The following is a 26,969-nucleotide window of genomic DNA, read 5'->3' on the forward strand; positions in this document are numbered from 1 at the left end:
AAAAATGAATAAGAGTAGGCATTGACCTCAGTGAATTGTAATAAGCTTGCAGAATTATTTGTAAACTGCTTTATAACTCAATTCCTAGTGCATTAAAAACTAATCAAATGACTTTGATGCGGTTCACTGATTTTTAACTTGGCAATTTACTTGAGCATATAAAAGTTGTTAGTAGAATTATGTAAGAATGCTTGCAAAATAGATACTGTGATGCACCATTATTTAATTGTATGTGCACACAGTGGTTACTCTCATCTACTAATTAATCCAGAGTTTAATGCTGAACGTACTTGGAGTTTGTGCACTGTGTCATGTCTTTTATCAGAACAATAAATTCTATTTCAATTATATTTACCACTGTTAACTACTAGCACACAAATGAAAGCTTAGAGTAAGAACTTAGCCTGCTTAATTCTAAAATTTTCTGTAATAGGTATTTTACATAAAATTCACTAGATGTTGAGGAGTTTGAAAACACTTTTGTGTGTGCTCTAGAATCAGAATGGTAACAATTAATAACCTCGGGAAAAAGGTGAAAATTAACTGTGTTGTATCAAGTATATAGGGCATGGTATAAAGTTTACCATTTCCACCAGCTACTGGGTTCTACTCAATTAATCATTTTTGGTAAATATGAGTAAACACAATCCCAGGAGACTAAGATTCTCTGGTTAAGTTGGTCAGAGCAATTAAATATTAGTTTTTCCACAGTCAAAATTGAAGGATATTATCAGTTTAGAATCTGCTACTGGAAATTCATTTACAGTGCTCAGACATTCTGTTAGAACTGGGATTTGGTGAGCAAAATAGGGGCTCTTCCTACAGTCCACTAGGGGAGAGAAATGTTAATCAGAAAGTCAACAAGTGTATAACTATGAGCTGTTCTGAAAATTATGAAGGGAATGCTAATCTAGTTCAGAGGGAAGGAAAAGCTTCCCATGGGAAATGACTTTGGAGCTAAAACCTAAAGGATGTTCTTATAGAGTACGTATAACTGAATCACTCTGCTGTACACCTGAAACGAACACAACGTTATTAATCTACTATACTCCAATATAAAGTAAAAATTTTTTAAAAAAGAAATGCAACAGATTTCCGTAAAACAAAACAAAACAAAAAAACCCTAAAGGATGTACTAAGTAGGAAGAGTAAAAATTATCAAACACAAGGAAGCCCTGAATCTGTAAGAAGCACAGGCCTCTGGAGGAATTAAAAAGTTCATATGGGGGCGTCCCTGGTGGCGCAGTGGTTGAGAGTCCGCCTGCCGATGCAGGGGATACGGGTTCGTGCCCCAGTCAGGGAAGATCCCACATGCCGTGGAGCGGCTGGGCCCGTGAGCCATGGCCGCTGAGCCTGCGCGTCTGGAGCCTGTGCTCTGCAATGGGAGAGGCCACAACAGTGAGAGGCCCGCGTACCGCAAAAAAAAAGTTCATATGGCTGGATTCTAGAGAGCCACGAGGAAAAATTAAGCTGCAGATAGTGGGGCTAGTGATATCTTCATGCCCAAAGCAGGAAGTTACTGGGAGTAATAAAAGGTTAAATAATAGCTAACGTGATCAGAAGTTAGTATTTTTTAAAGGACAGACAATATGATTCAAATGTGGAAAATGATTAGCATCTTATCGCAAGAAATCAGGTGAACTGTGATTTCTTATCTCCAGAAAGTGAGAGCAGTGGAGATAAGAGAAGTGAAAACACTAAAAAGATATTCAGGAGGTGAAATGAACACAACTAGTGGGTTAATTGGATTCAGGGGATGAAGGTGAGAGAGAAGAGTAACTACTAGAATAGCCAGCAAGTCTCAGGCTTATACAACTAGAGGGACTGTGATGCCATTCACTGAAAAAAAGGGCTGGGCTTTGAGGGGTAGATTATGAGATCGGATTTGCTACAGGATTTTGAGGTGTCTTTAAGACTTCTAAGAGAAGATGTTGATGAAGCCACCAAAATGTTCACTGCAGCTCTATTTATAATAGCCCGGAGATGGAAACAACCTAAGTGTCCATCATCGGATTAATGGATAAAGAATATGTGGCACATATATACAATGGAATATTACTCAGCCATAAAAAGAAACGAAATTGAGCTATTTGTAATGAGGTGGATAGACCTAGAGTCTGTCATACAGAGTGAAGTAAGTCAGAAAGAAAAAGACAAATACCGTATGCTAACACATATATATGGAATTTAAGAAAAAAAAATATCATGAAGAACCTAGGGGTAAGACAGGAATAAAGACACAGACCTACTAGAGAATGGACTTGAGGATATGGGGAGGGGGGAGGGTAAGCTGTGACAAAGCGAGAGAGAGGCATGGACATATATACACTGGCAAACGTAAGGTAGATGGCTGGTGGGAGGCAGCCACATAGCACGGGGAGGTCAGCTCCGTGCTTTGTGACGGCCTGGAGGGGTGGGATGGGGAGGGTGGGAAGGAGGGAGGTGCAGGAAGGAGGAGATGTGGGAACATGTGTATTATATGTGGCTGATTCATTTTGTTGTGGGGCAGGGGCTAACACGCCATTGTGGGGCAATTATACTCCAATGAAGATGTTAAAAAAATAAATAAACTCTTGTTGTCTTAAAAAAAAGAATAATGTTTGGCATTTAAAAAAATGCAGGTTTGGAGCTAAGAGAATAAGTCTAGGCTTGAGTTACAGATTTATGAGTCTTTGGGCTAAAGATGGAATTGAAAATATGTGTGTAGATAAGACCATCTGCTGGAAGAGTATACTCAAATATAATGCAGAAAATTTCATAAGTTTTGAGAGTGTTCTTCCATGTTTTAAAACAATCCTCAATGCATTGAGAAAAAGTTCATAGTAAATATATTAAAGATAATGGTGCCTATGACATTTAAAGAATATAAGGAGGTAGATAATATTGTAGCCCAGATACACCGGCTGACTGACTCGAAGGGCAACATGTGATTGTAAAGCCATGGGGCGATGTGGACCTAGGCTACTGTAGAACAGAAACAAAAATTAGAATTGGCATTTTCTTGTAGACAATACTTAGAAAAGCTTTGAATTATGCAGTAGTTTTTGAATGCTTTCTCTTATCTTTTCATTTCTTCTAGGGGTAGAAGTTTTACCTTTTTATTTTTTTTAATTTATAAAAGAATGCATGCTCAATGAAACAAACAATAAAGATATATAAAGAGGAATGCATACATTATACTGAGCCAGTCGACATTAAAACTGTGGAATATGTTCTTCCACATCTTTCTCTACTGCCATGCAACTTATATGGGCAAATATAAGGTTTTATTATTTTTAATGAAATAATATCACTATAAGCACATTAAGCTGAAACTTGCCTTTTCACATAAAACTGTATTTGAATAACCTAATCAAAACATATTATTGTTTTTTAAAGAACATCATAAGATTCCAAAGTATAAAAATGCCACATTTATTCAACTATTCTCCTTCTAGTGGATATTAAGATTGTATCTAGGGCTTCCCTGGTGGCGCAGTGGTTGAGAGTCCACCTGCCGATGCAGGGGATACGAGTTCGTGCCCCGGTCCGGGAAGATCCCACATGCCGCGGAGCAACTAAGTCCGTGAGCCATGGCCGCTGAGCCTGCGCGTCTGGAGCCTGTGCTCCGCAACGGGGGAGGCCACAACAGTGAGAGGCCCGCATACTGCAAAAAAAAAAAAGATTGTATCTAGTTTTTGTGCCTTTGTACAGTAATATCCTATAGATGAGATTGCTGAGTCAAGTGAAAAGTGTATTTTTCACTTTAATAGATATCGTAGGATGACTTTCCAAAGAATTTGTAACGATTTGTATTTCTACCAGCAAAGCGTCAGAATGCTCGTCAGCTTTCTTTGCCAGCACCAGATGTTATGTTTCTTTTCTTCATTTACTGCTAAATTGAAGAGTGGAAAATGATATTATCTTGTCTTAATTTGCATTTTTTACTACCAGTAAATTTATTAGCTAATATTTTCATTTTTAATATCTACCTTTTAATGTTTATATTTAGTTGCACTTCTAAGCATCAACCTGAGATATGTTTAACATTCCATGCCATATTCTTTGACACTGGAACAAAAAATAATCAGGAGAAAGAAATTCTTATGTGTACATCTCTCTCTGAAACCAAAAGCTTTTCAAGAATCCCAAAAAAAAAAAGAATCCCAAACAGAATGAGGACATATGTAATTGACCCCACTTTTCCCATCCATACTTGACTAGCAATATTATCCAATACAAACCTTCTAGGTATGTCAGGCCAATGCCTTACCCCCCCCCATTCCCTTTCCTCCACTTCCAATGCAATTACATCCCCCTCTACCTCCACTCCAACATAATATAATACAATATAATATAATATAATCTTTCCTGTAGCTGGCCCTTTTATACAAAGTATCCATTCCTTTCTAAACTGTGCTCCAACCTTCAGTTTCCCTTTAAAAAAATGGATGGATAGTGATTTTTTTTTCAGTTTATTAAAAAAAAACCTTGCGTCATCCAAATAATGATTTTATTTAGCTGGAGTATATCTAACCATCAGAAACATGGTAAAATTATTTCACTATTTTCTTACAACTTATATGATAATTCACATTGGTCCCAGAGAAGTTTTCTACAATATACCTCATTCTGACTGTAAAATGACTTAAGTATTAATAATTTTTTACACAGTATTTAAATATGAGTCAACAAGGTTCATTTGTTTGTTTTAGGCGCTATATCCTTTGTCTTGTAACAGTGTTCTTTCCTGTTTGTATTTGTAGGGAAACTTTTTGGGTTCAAGTTCCCTGGTCTGAGAGTTCTCACTTACAGAAAGCAGTCTTTACCACAAGAAGATCCCGATGTGGTAGTGATCGATTCATCTAAGCACAGCGATGATTCCGTAGCCATGAAGCACTTTAAGTCTCCTACTAAAGAAAGCTGCAGCCCCTCGGAAGCAGATGATACAAAAGCCTTGATACAGCCCAGCAAATGTTCCCCCTTGGTGAATATATCCGGACCTCTTGACCATTCCTCTCCCAAAAGGCAATGGGACCGACTCTATCCCGACATGCTGCAGTCAAGCTCCCAGCTGACTCATTCCAGATCAAAGGAAAGCATTTGTAGTATACGGAGGGCTTCATCGGTTCAGGATATAGAAGGATTCAGTGTCCACCCCAAGAACATATTTAGAGACCGACATGCCAGTGAAGGTATGTTTGTATTTTTAAAATATGGAAACATATGTTACGGGGTAAAGAAAGGTATTTCTTATTGTGTTTAATTTTGACATTAATCTTTATACCTTTGGAGAAGAAATGTGAGTAGAGTCTATTAAAAATATGAGTTCTACATTCAGAGTTGTTACTGATTTCCTCTTTGAGCCCTAGTGAATAATTTGGTTTCTCCCGGCTTCTTCATCCTTTTCTGAGATAGAATGATGACTATTATCTGCTTACTTTATGGAGTGTTAATTAACTAATGCTTAATATAAGACCTGTTTAGGTGATGACACTATCATCTCAAGCATAATTAATTGTGCTACATTTAGTAAATAGTCAAGACCTGGGCAAAAAAGAGTAGTGTGCTGTCACAGGACTATTTTATCGACCAACTCTCTCTAAAGGAAGAGGTGTATGAAATGTGATATACTGAGTGATCAGAAATCTATACACTAATTGGGAGCAGGGAAAGGATAGGTAGGGGGAAGGGGCTCAACCAAAAACAACTTGACGTGCAAAGTCAAAATTCATTTATTTCTCTCTGCCTGCTTCAAGGTCACATTCATGTACTAGCCAGTAGTGAAAGTAGGGATGCTTAAAAGGCAATGCTAAAAGCAATCCATCATTAACATGATGATGGATAACATTTGTTGGATATTTACATGCGTGAGGCAATGTAAGTGCTTGACACACATTGATTCTCTTATAATTCTCATAACAACAACCCTATGAGTTAGGATCTATTATTAAGCCCATTTTATAGATGAGGAAACTAAGGCTTAGATATGTTAAATAAAAAATTGGTCCAAGGTTATAGAATGTCAGAGCTGGCCCTCAAACCCAGGACTGGTCTCCAGAATCCACAATCTATCCATGCAAAGCTTTTCTTCCTTTGCTCCTGCTCTATGAAACTTTGCTGCAAGGGTCTGTTGAGTCATTGAATCTTCTCTGGGGAGGTCCAGATTCAGGGTACCCATTGCATGCATACATTAATCTCACTTTTCTACAGATTTGGGTTCTTGAGAGGCCCATTGTCCTTTCTGTGGTATTTATTCCTTCGAGATCCCATCGTCATCCATGCTGCCACTAGTTTTCTTTTTAAAACATATATCTGATCACGGGGCTTCTTAGTGTAGGGTACTAGACAATTTTCCAACTCTCCACAGTTAGTTTTCAAGCCTCATTTCTAGCCCCTGCAAGATTTCCTCCCCTACTATATACTCAATTCTAAACCTGCACAAAAATAATTGCCTTTCCCAAAAATATATCATGCATTTTTGTGCTTCATTTCTTTGTTCTGCTGGGAATACTCTTCCTCACTTTGTCCCTCCTCACACTACTACTCATAGCCATAAGGACCCGTTTCTCCTTTCCAAACCCGAAGAATTAAATGGTTTCACACCTGAGTGTGCAAGGCAGTGTTTACATATATTATAGCATTTCTTACATTCTACATTTATTCCACATTATATGTCTTGCATTCCTATTAGATATACAAACAAATAATGATGTCGCTGATAGCTTCTCTAGCACAGGAGTTCTGGCATAGTTGGCTCCATGGCCTTGGTCTCCAGCACAGTTGCCTGTTTCATGGAAGGAACTCAATAAGCCTTGGTGTGACATTGAGAGGATCGTGCTCATGAATTATGTTCCAGAACTACACCATCAGGAAATAATGAGTTATCTGTTCCGTAGTACTCTGAAATTTAAACCAGTTTTAGGATTGAATCATGTGGGGATCTTTATTTAAAGGGTGCAGTGAAGTAGAGAAGGCAGAAGAGGTGAAAGAAAATGAGTTGGCAGGAAAAACTTCAAAGAGAGACAAATCAATGTCAAAGAAACAAAAAGAACAGTTTTCTGTGAGATAGATTTGATGTGGTACAAGAGCAATTAGCAAATCCACTTTAATCTCTAGTCCAAAGAAAGTCAAAGGGAAAAGGAAAATAAAATCAAGGACAATTTCCACACTGGATCATTGTGTCAGGCTCTACAGCATCTAGTCACAGCATGCTCACTCTCTCCTGACTAAATGAAATCTCTGAAATTTGATCTTTGAGCAATGGATCCTATGGCTGAACAACAGTAAATCCAATATGATAATTCAAATGACCAGCATATATTTTTGTTTGTTAGTCCAATTTGTGTAGTCATCTTTAGGAAGCATACTGACTTTTCAGAGATTGGCCTTATTGCCTAGAACCTGAGTTACAGTGTAATAACGTTCAGAAACAATATTAAATGATACGTATTCAGTGCATGGTACAGACTTTTAGCCTGTGTTTTGACAGTGGTGCTGAGTAGGTTAGATGAGATTTCATGATTTAACTTTATTGTTTTCAATTTTATATGGTCTCCATTTAGCACACAGTTACTGATACAATTATGGAAGAGGATGTGTTAATGTTTTGGGCTTCTCGGTACAGGTCCTATTCAGGGACACTCAGTGTTGAGATCATCCTCAATTTTCTTCTCCCACCCAAGCTATGTTATTTTCAAAAAACTGTATCACTTGCTTGCAGACGCTGATGTCAATGTCTGACTACCAACAGATAAATTCAGAGGGTATTTTGTACTTCAATTTTAGCTACAAAGTCATTGATTAGCATAGGCGAACCTATAAGTCCTAAAGCTTTATAAATTAATAGACTTTAGAAACTGAGCCACTGATAAGGCAAGATGGAAAACTTTTAAACCTGATTTTAATTTTATGAATTCATGTAGCTCTTTAATAGGTTAAATCCCACATGCACCAGATTTTGAATTCAGATTGTTGTCTCTTCACTCAAGAAGAAAAATTCCCTCCTCTATAGGCTGTCTTTATGGAACTTTAAGTAATTTGCAAATATATCAGTGCATAATATTTTACATTATCTTTTCATTTAATCTATATTATCAAATACCTTAGAACCATAGTTCTCAAATCATTTGTGGTGAAGGACCAGAGTATTTTTTTCTTATCCATCACATACCAACATATTTGTAAATACAGTAAAATTGCACTACAAGAAAATGAAATTTTAAAAAATAGACATACAAAATATAAACACCAATTGTTGTATTATTAAATTGAACAGACGTAAAATTACTCTGTCAAACTGCTACAAGACTCTTACTGCTTACTCTAATGTCAGCACTTACAGTGTAATTTCTGCACTTACAGTGTCAAGCACTCTTAGTGCTTACTCTAATTTCTGCACATACAGTGTCAATTTCTGCACTTACAGTGTCAACAAGCAGATCTCAGCTAGCACCAGCACACAGACCACATGCCCTGCCTCAGAATGTCAAAGCAGCATTAACTATATAATGTAACTTTGGGGCATTTGGTTTTTTGGAAACTGCAACTCTTTATATGTAATTTCCAGGTTGATGAATAGAATTATAATATTTAACTACTTGCTTGCAAGCAGTTATTACTTTACTAATGATTGTTGGCCTAGCTTCTGATGGAGATAATTAATTCTATGTAATCGAGGTCTCTTCCATTAACGCTATTTGTTTGTTATGGTCCCTCAAAGAGAGCAGAGCATTGACATGTAAGGTCACAACTTTATTTGTGCATCTCTATGTGAGGTCGTGTCTATGCTAGCAATTCAATATACTGCATTATTGAAATTGCTTCAGTTGTAAGATTTGAAACAATTATTATATATCCCAAGATTTTAAATATGAACAGCATTAGCATAAATGTCAACAAATGTGGGACAGATTTTTCAAATTTTGGATATATTTAAATGATTTTAACATGACTTCATTTACATTAAGCTTGTTTGTTTCAAAACTAGTAATGAATATTTTTTTAGTAGCATATATGCAACAAAGAGTCAGAATGCTAATCTCAGAATGAATCTGCAAACACTCCATTCTGAGATTTGACAACAAATCCATTATAATATAAACAAATTTCCTAAATTTTCTAGGTATTACACTGAGTGCATTGTGGACAACATAAATTTTTAAAGCTCACATTACCTTTAAATAGTCAAATCTTTCACTGATTTCTTATAATTACTTTTGCCTAAGAATGGCTCTTTGAGTGCTATTTGGTATTTTCAAAATGTACATTGAAGAACACTTGTGGGAAGAACGGTTCATAAAATTGTGATTAATAATGCAAGTTGGTTTGTTAAAGTAAACCATTGTCTTAGAAGCATTTTTCTATTAACACACTAGGTTAAATATGAAAAACGTTACTTAACATGCAAAATGCTGTGTAGTTTTTCTTTGTAAGTGATGGCTGAAGTAACACTAAAATTGACTTCTGACAAGTTTGAAAGTTTTTGTCACAATTGCAGGCATGTGGGTATGGCTTTCTCCAAATCTGGATCTTGGAATCCATTTAAATTAAGTGAGATAAATGTTTCACATATTTGAACACAGATGCTTATGATGGCAGATATTTTTAGCATATGCATCTTAGTTGGTTGAATAGTACAAAATGTTAATTTCAAAGATAAATTTTCAATCTTTACATCCTGTTTTCTCTGACTGTTGTTACAGAAGTTATTCAGTGCATATAACATAATTTTAGTCTTCTTTTTATATTTCTCTCTTTTTTTCCTTATGTGCTCAAAACAGACAATGGTCGCAATGTTAAAGGTAATGTATGAACTCAAATTTCATCATCTGATGCTTAGATTGCCCCTTTACTCGGCATGTTAACTTGCCTGCTGTATGCCGTGTTCAATGCAACATCATGCTGCCCTTAGTGAGCCCAGGTGCCTGGTGGAGACATCATGGCTTGATTTTGCTGGAGACATTGTTACTTTCTCAGCTGTGCCACCAATATGACTATGAACTCCTTTTTCCTGCAAGAAGTATAAGCCTAGGTTGACATTGAAGACTTCCTAAATATTTGAATAATTTGGAAAGAAGCAAATATTAAGCTAAATATATTCCGGTATAAAAGAGGCACATAAGCCTATTTCAGCCAAAAAGAAAAAAGCCTTTTTGAGTACAAGAATAAATAAAATAAGCAAAGTGCTACATGACAGCATCACTTCACTTGTTCCTCTTTTGTTTCCTTAAAACTAGTTTCACGTTCCTGGATGGCAGGGGGTATGGTTTTAAGCTTACTGTAGTAGTAAACTGTATATGCATGATAGTCATTTTCTATTTTTCTATATTACATTTCAGTCATTTTAACTGTGTCCTATATAAGTCTGAAATCACTAGCATGACCTACAGCTACTGTAGGGTAATGTTTAACTGGGCAATACCTCTGGATAAATCTGGATTTGACTAAAAATTGGAAATTCACTTCAGTTTTTCTACTCTATTATAGTAGATGCAAATAATCACAAAATATAACATATTATATTTTCATCCAGTTGAAAACTTTTGGAGCTTAGTCCTTTAACATAGGCTACGCATGCTGCTGTCGGTGTGCATATGATGACAATGACTCATTTGTGCATGTGTGTTGCATGGACACGTCTCCACCAGTAACCATCATTACTTAGAATTCACTGTTTTGGCCTCTTCTGTATGTCACTGCTGCTCCGATCACTGTGAAGTTTTGTATATTGATTTCTCAAGTGCTTCCCTAACTAACTCAGAGCTGGTGATGATTATGAATTAAGACCACTAGAAGCTAAAGATCTTTTCTGGTCAGCAGCGCAGGGTAATTTGAAAATAAGAGAAATCGTGGCAGCTTCTCCCCAGCCTAACTTTATTTTGTAAGCCCTTCAAAAAGGGTCTATGCAGAGGACCTCCAATTGCAGGATGGAATTTCATACACATGATTATTCTATCCTTGGCCTGTCCACTCAGATTTCTAAAAGGGAGCAAATTAGTGTCAGCTGTGGGTAGTGATTTGAATTGATATAATTCAGAACATAACCTCAAGAAACAGAATACAGACAGCTCTTGACAACTGGTCTGTGTGAAATATGACTGGCTTTAGCATTTAACAATTAGCAATAAATTATTAGACATTAATTTTCCAGTGATCTTTAAATGCAGTGAGAAATAAATCTAATTTTTCTCAATAAATAGAAAATTGAGCTTGCTAATCTTCCAAACTAGTAGTTCACATAGCTGTCTTTCAAACTACATTAATTTCATTTTTTTCTTGCAAACTAATCCATTTAATCTCCAACCCTTTTTTCCTCAATCCTCCATTTTTTCTTTTTTTTTTTGGATTTTATTTATTTTTAAACAGCAGGTTCTTATTAGTTATCTGTTTTATACATATTAGTGTATACATGTCAATCCCAATCTCCCAACTCATCCCACCACCACCACCCGCCCCCTGCCACTTTCCCCCCTTGTCGTCCATACGTTTGTTCTCTACATCTGTGTCTCTATTTCTGCCTTGCACACCGGTTCATCTGTACCATTTTTCTAGATTCCACATATATGCGTTAATATACGATATTTGTTTTTCTCTTTCTGACTTACTTCACTCTGTTTGACAGTCTCTAGGTCCATCCACGTCTCTACAAATGACCCAATTTTCTTCCTTTTTATGGCTGAGTAATATATTCCATTGTACATATATACTACATCTTCTCTATCCATTCGTCTGTCGATGGGCATAATCCTCCATTTTTTAATAGCAATAGTCCTTGAATAAAAATGAATCATAAAAGTCAGAATTTGGAATTAGGAAATTCTAACCCATTGCAGAAAGTTTTCACATACTAATATTTATAAAGTTAAACTCCTAAATTAGATAAAACATGTGCAATTTAATAAAAATTTAATGTAAATGCGCCCTCCAATGTCCTTATTATGTGTTCAGGCTCTGATTTTGAAAACTTTAAAAAATATTTAAGTGTCTGGCTCTTTGAGATTTTCACAGAGCAGTTAATATGCTAATTAGATATAGAACAATGAATTAGTGTGCTTTTTAAATTTTTTGACCTTGTTACTAAACCACATTTAAATAAAAATTTTAAAAAATAAAAAACAGGGGCTTCCCTGGTGGCGCAGTGGTTGAGAGTCCGCCTGCCGATGCAGGGGACACGGGTTCGTGCCCCAGTCCGGGAGGATCCCACATGCCGCGGAGCGGCTGGGCCCGTGGGCCATGGCCGCTGAGCCTGCGCGTCCTCTCACAACAGTGAGAGGCCTGCGTAACACAATAATAATAATAATAAACAAATTTCTACACTTCTTTGTATGCAAATACATAATTACAGTTTTTTCAATATCTAACTCAACCAAAAATAATTTCTTTAACAAAATAAAATAAATGATTTAGAAATGCGCTTGGAAGGTCTTTAATATCATCTACTGCAGTTTATTCCCCTCAGGCAAGAGTATTGGCTAAATCTCTTGCACAGGTGGTAGAAGCATCTTTATCTCTAGAGGATTCCATTCTTTAACTTTCTTGGAAAATCTATTTTACTGCCTATTATACAAAGAGCTAACTCAAATCCTTCTTGCTGAAATGTAATTGTTTTCCCCTTCATCTATCCTGAGTGGACAGAGATACTAGCCGGTTACTTCTATTCTTGATGTAACATCACAGTATAAAAACAGCAAATTGGTACTCAAGCTTTTCTGCTAAAATGGAACAATTTCCATTTTACCTCCTTTCTTAAGATCAATTTTGTTTTCCTTTAATAATTCCCTTAGCACTCTGACTCTTTAAAATAAGACTTCAGAGTTCCAAAATTGTAGCCCATTATCAAAGAGTGAAAAAGTTAATTCAGATAAATTGCATATGCTATTTATATGTATGTGTGAGTGTGTGCATCACTTTTTAAACAATTTCTCTAACATGTGGGAGGCAAACTTAATCCTAGTGGTTTTTCTGTTTATTCTGCCTTCCAAGTCATCATAAAAATTAACCCCACTTACCCTTATTAGTAAGTCAGTCATTAAAATAATTTTACCCTTCTATTGCATCCACCTCTTCATTATCCCAAGTAACTCTGTATCCCACTGACAATGATATGTTCAGTTTCCAACTTGTCTGTGAATCTGGCATATGAGTCAGAAACAAAACTACCCCCAAGATTTCTCTAGCTACAAAACCTATCAGACACACAAAGGAAATCAACAGATCTGATACAACTTGTATCTCATATGCTGCATTGGCCATACCAAGTATTTGTGATCTTATAAGAATTTGCACATTGATCTTCAGTCATGACAGTTTTCTTCTATAAAGTATATGTTATGCACTGAAACAAACAATATGGATATTGAGTATAAATAATTTGGTGACTAATTCTTATATATTTTTTAATGTTAAACTGGTTACCTTATGCTTATTGACAGTGATCTTTTATAAAATCCAATTAATGAACACTGCATTCGCATTTTCTTTGATGTTAAGCCACTTCAGCAATTTAGGTTTTACTAAACTTTAGCCAGATAAACTCATGCTGTAAGGTATATTGTATAAAGACCTGATGATTTGAAAACAACCTTAATCTTTTTGGTTTCTTTCCCTCCCGTCCCATTTGGCTCTCAAGAGCAATAATCTTTATTTATTTATTTTTTTTAACATTATTATTTTTTAAAATTTATCAGATGTCCTTAGCTATATTTCCAGCACCATCTTAAGGAGAATATATTCTCCTTTAGCATCTTGTAACTCATGATAAATTGAAATAACCTTATCATAAAAATTTTAAATACGTTTAATCTAAAATTCTTCCTAGATGTTGCTTTAGCCTCTAGCTTGATCTTTAAATGCAGCATATTTCTTTGTAGCTAGAACCTGGCTTATTTTATATTTACTCAGACACTTGTAATATATTAGAGCTTTATCCAGCTGTTGGTTTAGTCTTCTTGGTCACCTGTTTTCCATCTCCTACTAGTATATTAGAAAATTTAATCTGGTCATCCATTCTGCAAATGTTTCTCTGAAGACTATCAAGTCCTCCTGAATACTTTTGAGCTTTACATTCTTTTCTATTGAATCTACTATTTCCCTTTATTTCTGCCCATTTATTTTCTTTAAATTCATTTACTTTGTTTTTCAGGTTATCTTCCTTTCTTTCTTTAGAATTTTAAATGCCATCTGTTTATGATCACACTCAGGGAGGCTGCCTTTCACCTTTAAGTCCTCAACCAAGGCCTTTCTGAATATAGACCTAGGAGATAGGAAACCCTGCATTCTAATTTCTGGTCCTTGATTCTTATTCCATTTTGGCCTCCTATTGTGTCTGCTTGGGCTTACAACTGGTAAAATGAGGATATTACTAATACGTTTCTTAATTAAAGTATAGGAAATTATTTTGATTAGAGTTTAGACAGATTTCAGAGAAACCTAAGCTGACACTGATTATCTTGCAGACACTAACAGACCCCAGCATGTAAACATCTGCTTCAAAATCAGTGGAAAATAGCATAATGATTTTTATTATACAAGATGAAATAGATTTTGAATGCCTTATCTAAGCATGCATGAATTATTTTAAGCAGTATTTTAAGTTCTGCTGAATTCTTTAAATGCCTAGATTTAACATTAAAAAAAAACAGAATAGAGTAACAGTTTAGAAAGGTTTTCCACTAGTAAGTAAGAGAAGCTAAAACACAGATTGCAATAAAGTAATATTCTGAGGCCAAATCTTAGTGTGATGTGTATTGGCCACTGGTTTCTCAGCCCTATCAGACTAATGTCCCCTCGTTTCAACTTTTTGTTATACTCATTTTACTATCCTGAAATGACGTTCAGAGATGATTTAACCTATTTCTAAAAGTTCAACATTATTCCTTAACTTTAATTTAAAGGAGGAGTTAAAAGGAAAGTAGTTTATAATAAAATATTTCTCTCAATATGTTAATGTTCAAATATAACTATACTAGAAGACATAATGTGATTATCAGAAATAAGAAAAAAATTTGGTTTTAAGAACATTAAAGACATATAAAACAATCCACATAAGTACTGGCTAAAATGATAGAGCAGGAGTACTGAGGGATAGCCAAGTAAAAACCACTATTGGAATAAATAATGACAGATCGGACTTATTTATATATAAATTTTTAAAATAGTAAATAATCAAAATTAAATTAGGAATAAAGCCAGAATCAACTGGGGAGAAAGTGAGAAAGTATGATATCCACAAAAATGAACTGGCCCTTGGTTTTAAGTTTAATGTCAAAATGATTCCCTATGGGATAACATGCAATGCAATAGTAATGCATTGCACAGGAGAAAGAAACATCAGGATGTGTATTTATCCTCCAATACTTAAAAAAGACCTTGCAGACCATACGCCTTCAGAAGCAATGGGAACTAGAAGATGGATTAGAAGAAGAAATGGCAATCAAGACATTATAGAGAACACAGACATAAAGAACAAACTAGTGGTTACCAGTGGGCAAAAGGAAAGGGGGAAGGGGCACGATAGGGGTATGGGATTAAGCGATACAAACTACTTTGTATAAAATAAATAAGCAACAAGGATATATTGTGCAGCAAAGGGAAATAGAGCCATTATTTTGTAGTATGGAGTATAATTTATAAAAATATTGAATCACTATGTTGCATACCTGAAACTAATCTAGTATTGTAAACTGACTATACTTCAATAAAAAAGACATTATGGAGACATTGTGGCAGATCTCTAGGGAGTTCTTAAATCATTCCAGGTGTTTATTTTTTACCTAAAAATTAACATAGGCTTCTTTTTGTTGTATCATACATCATTTTACATATATAGGAGATCAATAATATAAAATATTTTAGCAGAAATTTTATTAACGATTTGAGGTGTGATTCCTATAATTGTCTGCAAATTTAATAATATTTTGTTCCAACATTGTTTTAAAAAGATTCAAATATCTTCATTTATATGTTTGCATGTGACAGCTACAAACACAGACTGTAACCTGAAGTCTGAAATTTTGTACTGGCAACTCAAATAACACAAGTAGTGTATCTCCAAGTGATTTGGTTTTCCAAAATGGTGAACAACTTTTGGTAAAGTTATGAACAAAAAAAAGTAAAAATCTTCATTCTGTGTGGCAGTTGTAGCTCTGAAAGTTTCAGTGTATATTAAAATATGTGAAACAAGTTCAAGGCTCAGATCATTATAAATAGGCTTTTCACCTACATGAATGCCCGTTGGGACATCTGGGTCAATTTTTCATGGTGAGAGAATAGACACCTCCCATCACTGTAACAAACAAAAATTCCCCCACAGATGCCTCTAGGGTGAAGTACTGTTACAGTGTGAAAAGTATGCTTAAGGGTTTGAAATACAATTTAAGTATATACCTGAGCTCAGTGTTATATAATTTCATGTCAATATCCCTGTGTGCAGTAAAGTCACCTAAGCAGTGAAAATATGACATTAGAGTTGGGAAAAAGACAATATCTAAGAAATCTGAAGTCCTAGAATATTTTACAAATTTAAATATTAAGATATAGGCTGGGAATGTAGCCATAGAATGATACAAGAAAGGAGAAACTCTTTGGAGCATTTCTTGACTCTCTATAAGCAACAGACAATAGGTTCATCTCAAAAGAATATGTAGCTGGTCAGTGTACTTATCCTCAACTAAGGGGCCCAGGGTCTTGGCACAGTGCCAGATTGTCTTCGTAAGAAAGGAATGTGAGAAGTGACTAGCGTTGGTCAAAGAATCCAAATTTCCAGGAATAAGATCTGGGTATCTAATGTACAGCATGGTTAAAAAAAAAAAAAGATGTAACCAGGTGCTGCCAACCCCAGACAAGTCTTATTTACCCAGCTATGGTCACTTCAATTTTAAGTTATGTTTGCCAAAGCATTCTTCTGCTATGTTTTTTTTCCCCCTCAAAAAGTGGTCAGCCTTAAATCTAAATAAAAGGGAAAAAAAGAAAAGAAAGGAAAGATTTAAAACTCTCCCATAGGAGCCAAATTTTTCAATATAGTCCACATAACACACACACACACACACACACACACACACACACAAACACACACACACACACACACACACACACACACACACACCCCATACACATAAATGACATTTGTCCTTCTCATTGTTACCTGAAATTCCTGTCTGGACTTAACTCTCAGAATCTCTGGGAAGCATCTCATACATGTAATAGAAGCATATGAAGAACACAACTGGCTTGTCACTTGTTATGGCACAGAGAAGGGAGTAATACGAATTGGAGCAGGCTAGACAGCCATTCAGAAGTTTCATGGCCAACATGATTTTAACCTTCCTTGAATAATTCCTAAATTATAAAAGTCCTTCTGTGAATAATTCTTAAATTATAAAAAAAGAAATTCTTGAGAAACTTTGAAAGTAGAATTTAGCCAATAATAGGGAGTAGAGTTCGTTCTTTTCCAGCCTTTAATGAAAGAAGCCAGTTAACAGCTAAAGCTGTCATCTGCTCTCTGGGTGCACACCTAAGGCACCATCTTATCCTTGGATACTCACATGCCTCTCCATATGTCAGATGGTGAACAGGTATCAGCCAGCTGCATTTAGTCACATCTGAATCAGGGTCAGAATGGTCATGGATTACTAACAGGTCATTCAAGACCATCTCTTTCTTAATTTTTCCTGATATTGCTTTTACAAATACTTTCCAATTTTTTAGGGCCTTTTAATCATATCAAGTCAAGCCTCCTGGGATCCACGTCGGATTCAAACCTCAACAAATACAGCACCATTAACAAGATTCCACAGCTCACTCTGAATTTTTCAGATGTCAAAACTGAAAAAAAGAACACATCCCCTCCTTCTTCAGATAAAACCATTATTGCACCCAAAGTTAAAGATCGAACACACAATGTGACAGAGAAAGTTACCCAGGTAGGACACGATTTTACTATCAATTTTAACTGTTTTTAAAGTTATTTTCTGCACCATAAAACTCATTCCTTTTCCTATGAACGAATATTAAGAGAGGTAAGCCATTTATTTGCACTCCAATTTCTCAGAAGTTGGGTGACCCTCTAATGTAATAGATAAATAAAACTACAGACTCTGATTTTATCTATTGCAAGACTAAGCAAAAATGGGCTGGCTTGGTTTTCTTGTTCCTTTTGTTGCAGAAGTGGTTAACCAGCTATTCATCATGTTTGGGCATTTATTGTTTTGCTGCCAACTCTTGCATTATTAAAGCATGTGTTTTTTTTTAATATAATGGATGTGTCTATCGAAGGTTTAGGCAACTAATTGGGATTTACTCTTAACTGTGGCCCTCTTTTTGCACTTACACTACTAAGTAGAGTCAGGTATAAGTCAGTGGAATTGGGGAAAAGAACTGTCTGAGTTGATGAAAAGTCAGAGTGAAACAATATATTTCACAGGAACAATATTTTATTGTTTTTTAAAAAAAATATTGCAAGTTGAACTAAGGTAAAAAGGTACTGTCTAGCAAGAGTCCTGTTCTAAAGAATAAAGAAAAATGATTTGTATTTATTATATCAAAATACCAACCTAAGCAGTACCCAGCTTTTGCTTACAATGCACTTACATTGTTGGGAATTCATGAGTCTAAAATTTGTGCCAAGTAAACAGTTTTTGTTTTTTTACAAACAATTTAACCTAGTATATTTGCTTAGCAAATCTTTTTATAAACAGTCACAATATAAAGATAAACTTGACCCCAATCTCTATCCCAAGCATTTAAGATTTTACATTAATATAGTTTTTTGTAATTGTAATCACTACAAACAACACTATAGTAGTTTGTAAATAATGTCTTAAATGTGAGCTAAAATAGCTATGTAAAGACCATGAGTCAGTTGTAAATAGACCTGAGTAGTCTCTATTTATTTGAGATGAGAGATTATACATGCCATACTCAAATATATATATTTTGATATTTATGTAGTAATTAGGCTTTCTACCCTTGGCATTTTGTTTTTCTCAACTTATACTTAGTAAACTGGGCCCGACAGTGATAAATGAATAGTCTACTGTTATTTGTGTTGTACTGACACCGTTTTGATAGCTTTGAATTTTACTTGCAATTAACTCAAAAAATATATTATTTGTAGACCATAATCATCATATGGATATATAGAAAGAGATTTTAGAAATTGAACAGTAGGCTGGTTGCAGATATTAGGGTCAGGGTCCTGCCAGTAGCGTAAGTGAGTAAAGTAGTCATGGTAGCACAGCAGGCATGGTAGGGGCTACAGGGACTTACAGAGCCCAGAGTCCCTCCTGAGCAGATGGCTGCCACTCATCTCCAGCTAACTGTGGTCATGCAAGAATGCATGACCAATGTTTTCAAATCTTCCAATTTTAAAAAGAATCTAGAAATCCAGAATTTAAGATAAACTCTTTATTTCTAAAAGTTGGCAAACTAATTCAAAATGCTTCTATAGGCCAAACAAAACATACCTAAGGCCTGTGGGCAGCCAAGTTTGATCTTTGCAAAGTTTTCATGAGCTTGGTTCACTACAGGGCCTACCTTATCCTGCCACCTTCAGCAGGTCCACTGTGCCAGGAGGAGATGAATGTACACATGGATCGGAGGTGGCACCTCTACTGGGACTTTCTGAGCCTGGTGAGAGGAAACATTTATACCAATAGCGCTAATGAAATCGTGGTGTTAAAGAATACAGGAACACAGGTCGAGGGAAAGTAATTATACTTTAAGGGAGGAAATTTCAGAGAAGAAAAACAGATGAGATGGGACATTTAAGATGGATCCAGAAGGTTACTTATCAAACTGGGTAGTGAGTGATGTTTAAAAGCATAACTCAGAGTCGCATGCTCTTGTGCTTTAATTCTGGCTAAGTCATTTATTGTGACATGGAGGCAAGTTTTAGTGATGACAAAACTTATTTCTCAGTGTTGATATAAGAATTAAATAGAATGATGTGTGGAAAGTGTTCATCAAGGTGCTATGCACATGGCAAGCAACATCAACCATTATTCTGTTTATTAATGTTCTTGTATGACTTCTCCTGGCCCTCTGCACTATCGCTGCAGGATCCTTTTATCTACACCCTGCCACGACCTAGTAAAACACCTGGCAGAGTAGAGTTCATGAACGTTTACTGAAGGAAGGAAGGCAAGAGAAGTTGACCAAGCAGACAAGGGAAGGGGTGAGAATCCCAGGTAGAGGAAACAGCAAGAACAAAGTTGTAGAGGCACAGAAGTCCAAGTGCCTTCTCCTAACAAGTAGGTTCTTGAGCCAGGGAGTTGCTAGGCTGGGCAGGGGCTTGTTACAGATTGGGGAGCTGCTGGAACTTTCCCCTCTAGATGGTTCTTCAATACCTTTCTCCTCAAGTGCCTTGGGGGTTTGAGTAAAATGCAACAGCTGCCATCAAAAGGTGAGCATTCTTTTAAGGTCTCATGCTTTCTCTTTAAAATCCTGTGACTTTCATATTTAGCTCCATAACATTACAATACTTGTTTTAACATTGAAAAAAATGTTTAAAACTGTTACTTACCACTGAGGGACACTGAGGTCCACAACAAAGCCCCATAGTTTTCCTACAGTTTCTTATACTTCACCCAAGTCATCATGGAGTGCCCCTCCCCACAGCCTCCCAACTACCCCAGGCTGAGGAGCAGGCAAAAAACCTTTCGAAGGTGGGCTTCCCTGGTGGCGCAGTGGTTGAGAGTCCGCATGCCGATGCAGGGGACGCGGGTTCGTGCCCCGGTCCGGGACGATCCCACATGCCGTGGAGCGGCTGGGTCCGTGAGCCATGGCCGCTGAGCCTGCGCATCCGGAGCCTGTGCTCCGCAACGGGAGAGGCCACAACACTTTTTTTTTTAACAATGTACAAGATACAGTGATAGGAAGGAGATTCTGGAGACAGAACACTTAAGTAGCTATGGTTCTGGCCAGAAATGATGAGGGACTGGAAAAAAATTGAGACTGAAAATTAGAAAGAAGGGGATATGTAGGCTCGCTCTATCTTCTTTTTAGGCCCCCTTTAGCTCTTAGTAGCAAAGCTTCCAGTTGTCAACATGTCAAACCAAACAAGGTGGAGATCAAATACTGAGACATTCCTCCTGCAAACGTAGCCTCTGGAAATATTTTTAAGCACTTGAAAGCAGAGCGAGCCTATAACTATTTTCTCATTTAGTGTTTGTGAAGTTTCCTGATTGTAGCTATCTCTGGAACCCCCATATTCACAACATATAGTATCACTTGCCTCCTAGTCTCTAGAAATAATTTTGTAGTGACTCAGAAACTTTACTATTACCTTTGTTAGGACTACATGGAAATCCTCCTTGTCAAGATATTCTCAACATATTTGCTGTAGGCAGCCAGCAGTATTTCCGTTATCTAATGTTCTAATATGTTTTATTCCCTTGATGGACTTGTATGGTAATCCTTTTTTCAAACGATATCAGGGCTTTGTTCATCAGTCATTCAATAAGGATTTTTAAACACTCCTCTGAGCACAAACAATAGAGCAGACATCAAGAAAAAAAAAAGGCATAAATGAAAGAAACAATTCATCTCTGTTCATTGTTATACTCTCTCACCATTTGGATCTTATCTCTGTTGTACTTTGGCTAATTATTAATTAGCCAGTTAGTTGTTTGCCTCCCCAGCTAGATTGAGTTTATTGAGCAGGGACCATGTTGCTATCCATTCATCTATTCATTCATTCATGCATCTGTGTATTTTTTTATTCACTCAACAAGCATTTATTGAGAGCTAGTATGTACAGTGTTAGGTTCCGGGAATTCATATTAAAAGGCAAATTCTCTGCCTTCAAGAAGTGATGGAGACAGACAAGTTCGGTACATAGGCATTGTAATGCAATGTGAAGTATTACACTATAGGTAAACTCAGAGAGCAGAGAGTGCTGGGAGAGGAAACATTGCCTATATTGGGAGGTTGGGGTGGTGATGAATTTAGATGAATTCTTAGATGAATTTTGAAACTTGAGAATTTTCTGAGATTGTGTGTTAGAATCTGGAGTGGGGCACATTTGGGAAACTGTGAATACCAATGCATGAATGAAGCATGAGGTGTTTGTATTACTAGAGCCTAACGTAAGACACAGCACCTAAGAATCTTAAAAAATTCAGAAATGCACCACCAAAGGTGTTGGAGAGAATTAAGCAAGAGTAAATCTGTGGGTAAAAAATTCCCAAGGCAAATGCTTGCCTTCCAAACTCTTCCCTCAAGCAAGATTCTCATTCTTGCTGTTGTTTTAGGTCCAAAGATTCCTTTTAGTGGCTGGTCTGAGAGGCCAAACTTCTGCATGCATCAACTGTTTATGTCATTATTCCATCTGACCTTCTCTATTCATTGAAGGAAGTAGAAAATAACTCTCAGAGGATGTGGGTTTTTTCTTCCTTAACTACAATCCACCTGGTACAGGCAAATGTGTAGTAGGGTCCACTTTGGGGAAGTGGGGCCTTGGTTGGATAATTACTACCAAATTCCAGTGGAGTGATGGAGAGAAAACAATGAATTGGAAGAAATGTGTGGGTGAAGAGCAAAGATCTGCTTTCACCGTGCAATTGCATTTCTCAGTAAAGGATCAAATTCTTGGCTGTATCTGCCCCCTTTTAAATAAAAGTAAACCAAACTTTTACACTCTCATATCATTTCATTATTTTTGAGGCTAGTTCTAGTTCAGATGTTATGCTGAGCTTTAGGATAAAATGTATCATTTTGTTGTCACATTCAGCTCTTACAAATTTTGTACTAGATCACTCTCCCTAGACAGGCATAAGAATGTCAGAAGGTTTAAGAAGATGGCATTGTGGGTTTCAAATCTTTATTGGCCAGTCACATAAGGCTCTATCAGTCAGTGCTGTAGCAGAATGCAAGTAATAGAAGCCTGAGTGAAACCACTTTAAGCAAAAAATGAAAGGAGGAGGGTCAGCTTATAGGGTCACATAACCGAAAAGTGCAGGGCAAATCTGCTTTGGGCCACAGCTACATTCATTGTTTGAACAGCTGATGACATTCTCTCCTCTCAGCCTTGCTTTCTTCTGTATTGACTTCATGCTACATCTGATGGAAGCAAGGTCCTTAGACTCTTCTGTCTTAGCTAATACCACAGTTGGTGATCTGATGGGAAAGGCTTTCTCTCCACCAGTGTCCATATCAATTCCCGAGATAGTGGACTCTGATTGGCCAACCTGAGTCCTGTGCTCAGCCTTGTGGTGGAAGAAGTATAGCCCTTGACTGCGGACCACACCAGAAAAAAGCAGCGGGGAAGGAAGGGCTCTAAGGAAAGAAAACAAAACAACAGTGGCCCATTGTGTAGATGAAGATAAGAATTCAGACTAACAGCATCTCACACACACACACACACACACACACACACACACAAAATAAATGCACATTATATGCTGGGTAGGCTCTAGAGACACAGAAGTATAAAACCTAGTACCAGTACTCAAGGGGTTATAAACTACTTGGAGAAAAATATTACAGCAACATATAATAATAGCATTTGCAAATGCTAATATAATAAGTACTACAAGATCATATTATGAAACTAAAGGTAGTTTGAGTGTCCTTTATATACAGTACTGGCCAAATTATGAGCAAATAGTTCCGCAACTTATTATTTTACTACTTAAAAGAAATGTCTAGTGAACTTAATAGAAACCCATATTGTGGTCATCAGAAAGACATATGATGAAGAAAAGAATTACTACTAGTCCACAACTATAGTTTTCTTATAGCTTTACTAAGGAGAATACTCAAAATAATTAGTTTCAGGAGTAATCACTAAGAGACTTAGGTCACAAGAGAGAAATTTCTGAATGTTTAAAAGGCCATATAATTTTGAAATCTACATAGAACCTTAAACCTAAAATAAATTCCCATTATCTGGGTTTTATTTAAGTATATTATTGGCGTGAAAATAGAATTATGATAGATTTAATAATAGGTGACACTGATTGAGCATTTACTCTATGCCAGGCTCTATGCTAAGTGGTTTAACAGATTATCAGTTTTAATCCACATAACACTCCTGTGAGTTGGTACTATTATTATCATCTCTAGTTCATAGAAGAGGAATCAAGCTTAGGAAGAAGGAAGCAACTTACCTAGGTCACACAATAGATGGTGAAAGTGGGCTTCAGACCGAGATCATCTGACTCGAAGAGTGAAGATCTTAATCTCTAAAGTACATCCTCTTTAATTCTGTTTTGTTTTCTTATCTGTCCCCTAAATCTACTCAGAAGTTAGCATGGCATTGGGAAATACCTGTAACATTTGGCTGTATGGCAAAATATCCTAATCTAAATGTTTACTAGTAACTGATTAGAGAAGTGAGTCTACAGAAATAAGGAAGAGAATGTGGTATCTTTTCTCTAAAACTCCTCAAACTCTGCAAAAAGCAGCTGAATAAAACCATCATTCAGGATGCATTATCTCTTGTTTAAGTTCATATCCCATTTTTCTTTTTTTTTTGTTTAACATCTTTATTGGAGTATAATTTCTTTACAATGGTGTGTTAGTTTCTGCTTTATGACAAAGTGAATCAGCTATACATATACATATATCCTCATATCTCCTCCCTCTTGTGTCTCCCTCCCACCCTCCTTATAAAACATCACTAGGTGGTCACAAAGCACCGAGCTGATCTCCCTGTACTATGCAGCTGTGCTTTACACTAGCTATCTATTTGACATTTGGTAGTGTATATAAATCCATGCCACTCTCTCACTTCGTCCCAGCTTACCTTTCCCCCTCCCCATGTCCATTCTCTACGTCTGCATCTTTATTCCTGTCCTGCCCCTAGGTTCTTCAGAAACTTTTTTTTTTTTTTAGATTCCATATATGTGTGTTAGCATACGGTATGTGTTTTTCTTTTTCTGACTTACTTCACTCTGTATGACAGACTCTAGGTCCATCCACCTCACTCCAAATAACTCAATATCGTTTCTTTTTATGGCTAAATTTCCATTGTATATATGTGCTACGTCTTCTTTACGCATTTATCTGTTGATGGACACTTAGGTTGCTTCCATGTCCTGGCTACTGTAAATAGAGATCAGTGAACATTGTGGTACATGACTCTTTTTGAATTATGATTTTCTCAGGGTATATGCCCAGTAGTGAGATTGCTGGGTCGTATGGTAGTTCTATTTTTAGTTTTTTAAGGAACCTCCGTACTGTTCTCCATAGTGGCTATATCAATTTACATTCCCACCAACAGTGCAAGAGGGTTCTCTTTTCTCCACACCCTCTCCAGCATTTATTGTTTGTAGATTTTTTATGATGACCATTCTGACTGGCGTGAGGTGATACCTCACTGTAGTTCTGATTTGCATTTCTCTAATGATTAGTGATGTTGAGCATCCTTTCATGTGTTTGTTGGCAATCTGTATATCTTTGGAGAAATGTTTATTTAGGTCTTCTGCCCATTTTTGGATTGGGTTGTTTGTTTTTTTGATATTGAGCTGCATGTGCTGCTTATAAATTTTGGAGATTAATCCTTTGTCCGTTGCTTCGTTTGCAAATATTTACTCCCATTCTGAGGGTTGTCTTTTCATCTTGTTTATGGTTTCCTTTGCTGTGCAAAAGCTTTTGAGTTTCATTAGGTCCCATTTCTTTATTTTTGTTTTTATTTCCATTTCTCTATGAGGTGGGTCAAAAAGGATCTTGCTGCTGTGATTAATGTCATAGAGTGTTCTGCCTATGTTTTGCTCTCAGAGTTTTATAAGGTCTGGCCTTACATTTAGGTCTTTAATCCATTTTGGTTTATTTTTGTGTATGGTGTTAGGGAGTGTTCTGATTTCATTCTTTTACATGTAGCTGTCCAGATTTCCCAGCACCACTTATTGAAGAGGCTGTCTTTTCTCCATTGTATAGTCTTCCTTCCTTTTTCAAAAATAAGGTGACCATAGGTGTGTGGGTTTATCTCTGGGCTTTCTATACTGTTCCATTGATTTGTATTTCTGTTTTTGTGCCAGTACCATACTGTCTTGATTACTGTAGCTTTGTAGTATAGTCAGAAGTCCTGGAGCCTGATTCCTCCAGCTCTGTTTTTCTTTCACCAGATTGCTTTGGCTATTCAGGGTCTTTTGTGTTTCCATACAAATTGTGAAATTTTCTGTTCTAGTTCTGTGAAAAATGCCATTGGTAGTTTGATAGGGATTGCAATGAATCTGTAGATTGCTTTGGGTACAATAGTCATTTTCACAATGTGGATTCGTCCTATCCAACACCATGGTATATCTCTCCATCTCTTTGTGCCATCTTTAATTTCTTTCATCATGGCTTATAGTTTTCTGCATACAGGTCTTTTGTCTCCTTAGGCAGGTGTATTCCTAGGTATTTATTCTTTTTGCTGCAATGATAAATGGGAGCGTTTCCTTAATTTCTCTTTCAGATTTTTCATCATTAGTGTACAGGAATGCAAGAGATTTCTGTGCATTAATTTTGTATCCTGCTACTTTACCACATTCATTGATTAGCTCTAGTAGTTTTCTGGTAGTATCTTTAGGATACTCTATGTTTAGTATCATCTCATCTGCACTGACAGCTTTACTTCTTCTTTTCCAATTTGGATTGCTTTTATTTCTTTTTCATCTCTGATTGCTGTGGCTAAAACTTCCAAAACTATATTGAACAATAGTGGTGAGAGTGGACAACGTTGTCTTGTTCCTGATCTTGGAGGAAATGGTTTCAGTTTTTCACCACTGGGAACAATGTTGACTGTGGGTTTGTCATATATGGCCTTTATTATGTTGAGGTAAATACCCTCTATGCCTACTTTCTGGAGGATTTTTATCATAAATGGGTGTTCAATTTTGTCGAAAGCTTTTTCTGCATCTATTAAGATGATCATATGGTTTTTATCCTTCAGTTTGTTGTATGGTCTATCACATTGATTGATTTGAATATATTGAAGAATCCTTTCATTCCTGGGGTAAACTCCACTTGATCATGGTATATGCTCCTTTCAATGTGCTGTTGGATTC

The 26,969-nt window shown here is 36.4% G+C and overlaps 1 protein-coding gene across 1 annotated transcript in view; it reads left to right on the forward strand.

Moving 5' to 3' along the window:
* Window positions 1-26,969, forward strand: part of KCNH7 (potassium voltage-gated channel subfamily H member 7) — a 453,648-nt gene that overhangs the window by 320,465 nt on the left and 106,214 nt on the right. Inside the window, exons 4-6 of the mRNA XM_060016676.1 lie at window positions 4,746-5,174; window positions 9,762-9,782; window positions 17,686-17,900. Of these exons, the coding sequence (XP_059872659.1) occupies window positions 4,746-5,174; window positions 9,762-9,782; window positions 17,686-17,900 (665 nt within the window). The remainder of the gene's footprint in view (window positions 1-4,745; window positions 5,175-9,761; window positions 9,783-17,685; window positions 17,901-26,969) is intronic.

The sequence above is a fragment of the Delphinus delphis genome, chromosome 7, assembly GCF_949987515.2.
Source record: "Delphinus delphis chromosome 7, mDelDel1.2, whole genome shotgun sequence".
NCBI classification, from domain to species: Eukaryota; Metazoa; Chordata; class Mammalia; order Artiodactyla; family Delphinidae; genus Delphinus; species Delphinus delphis.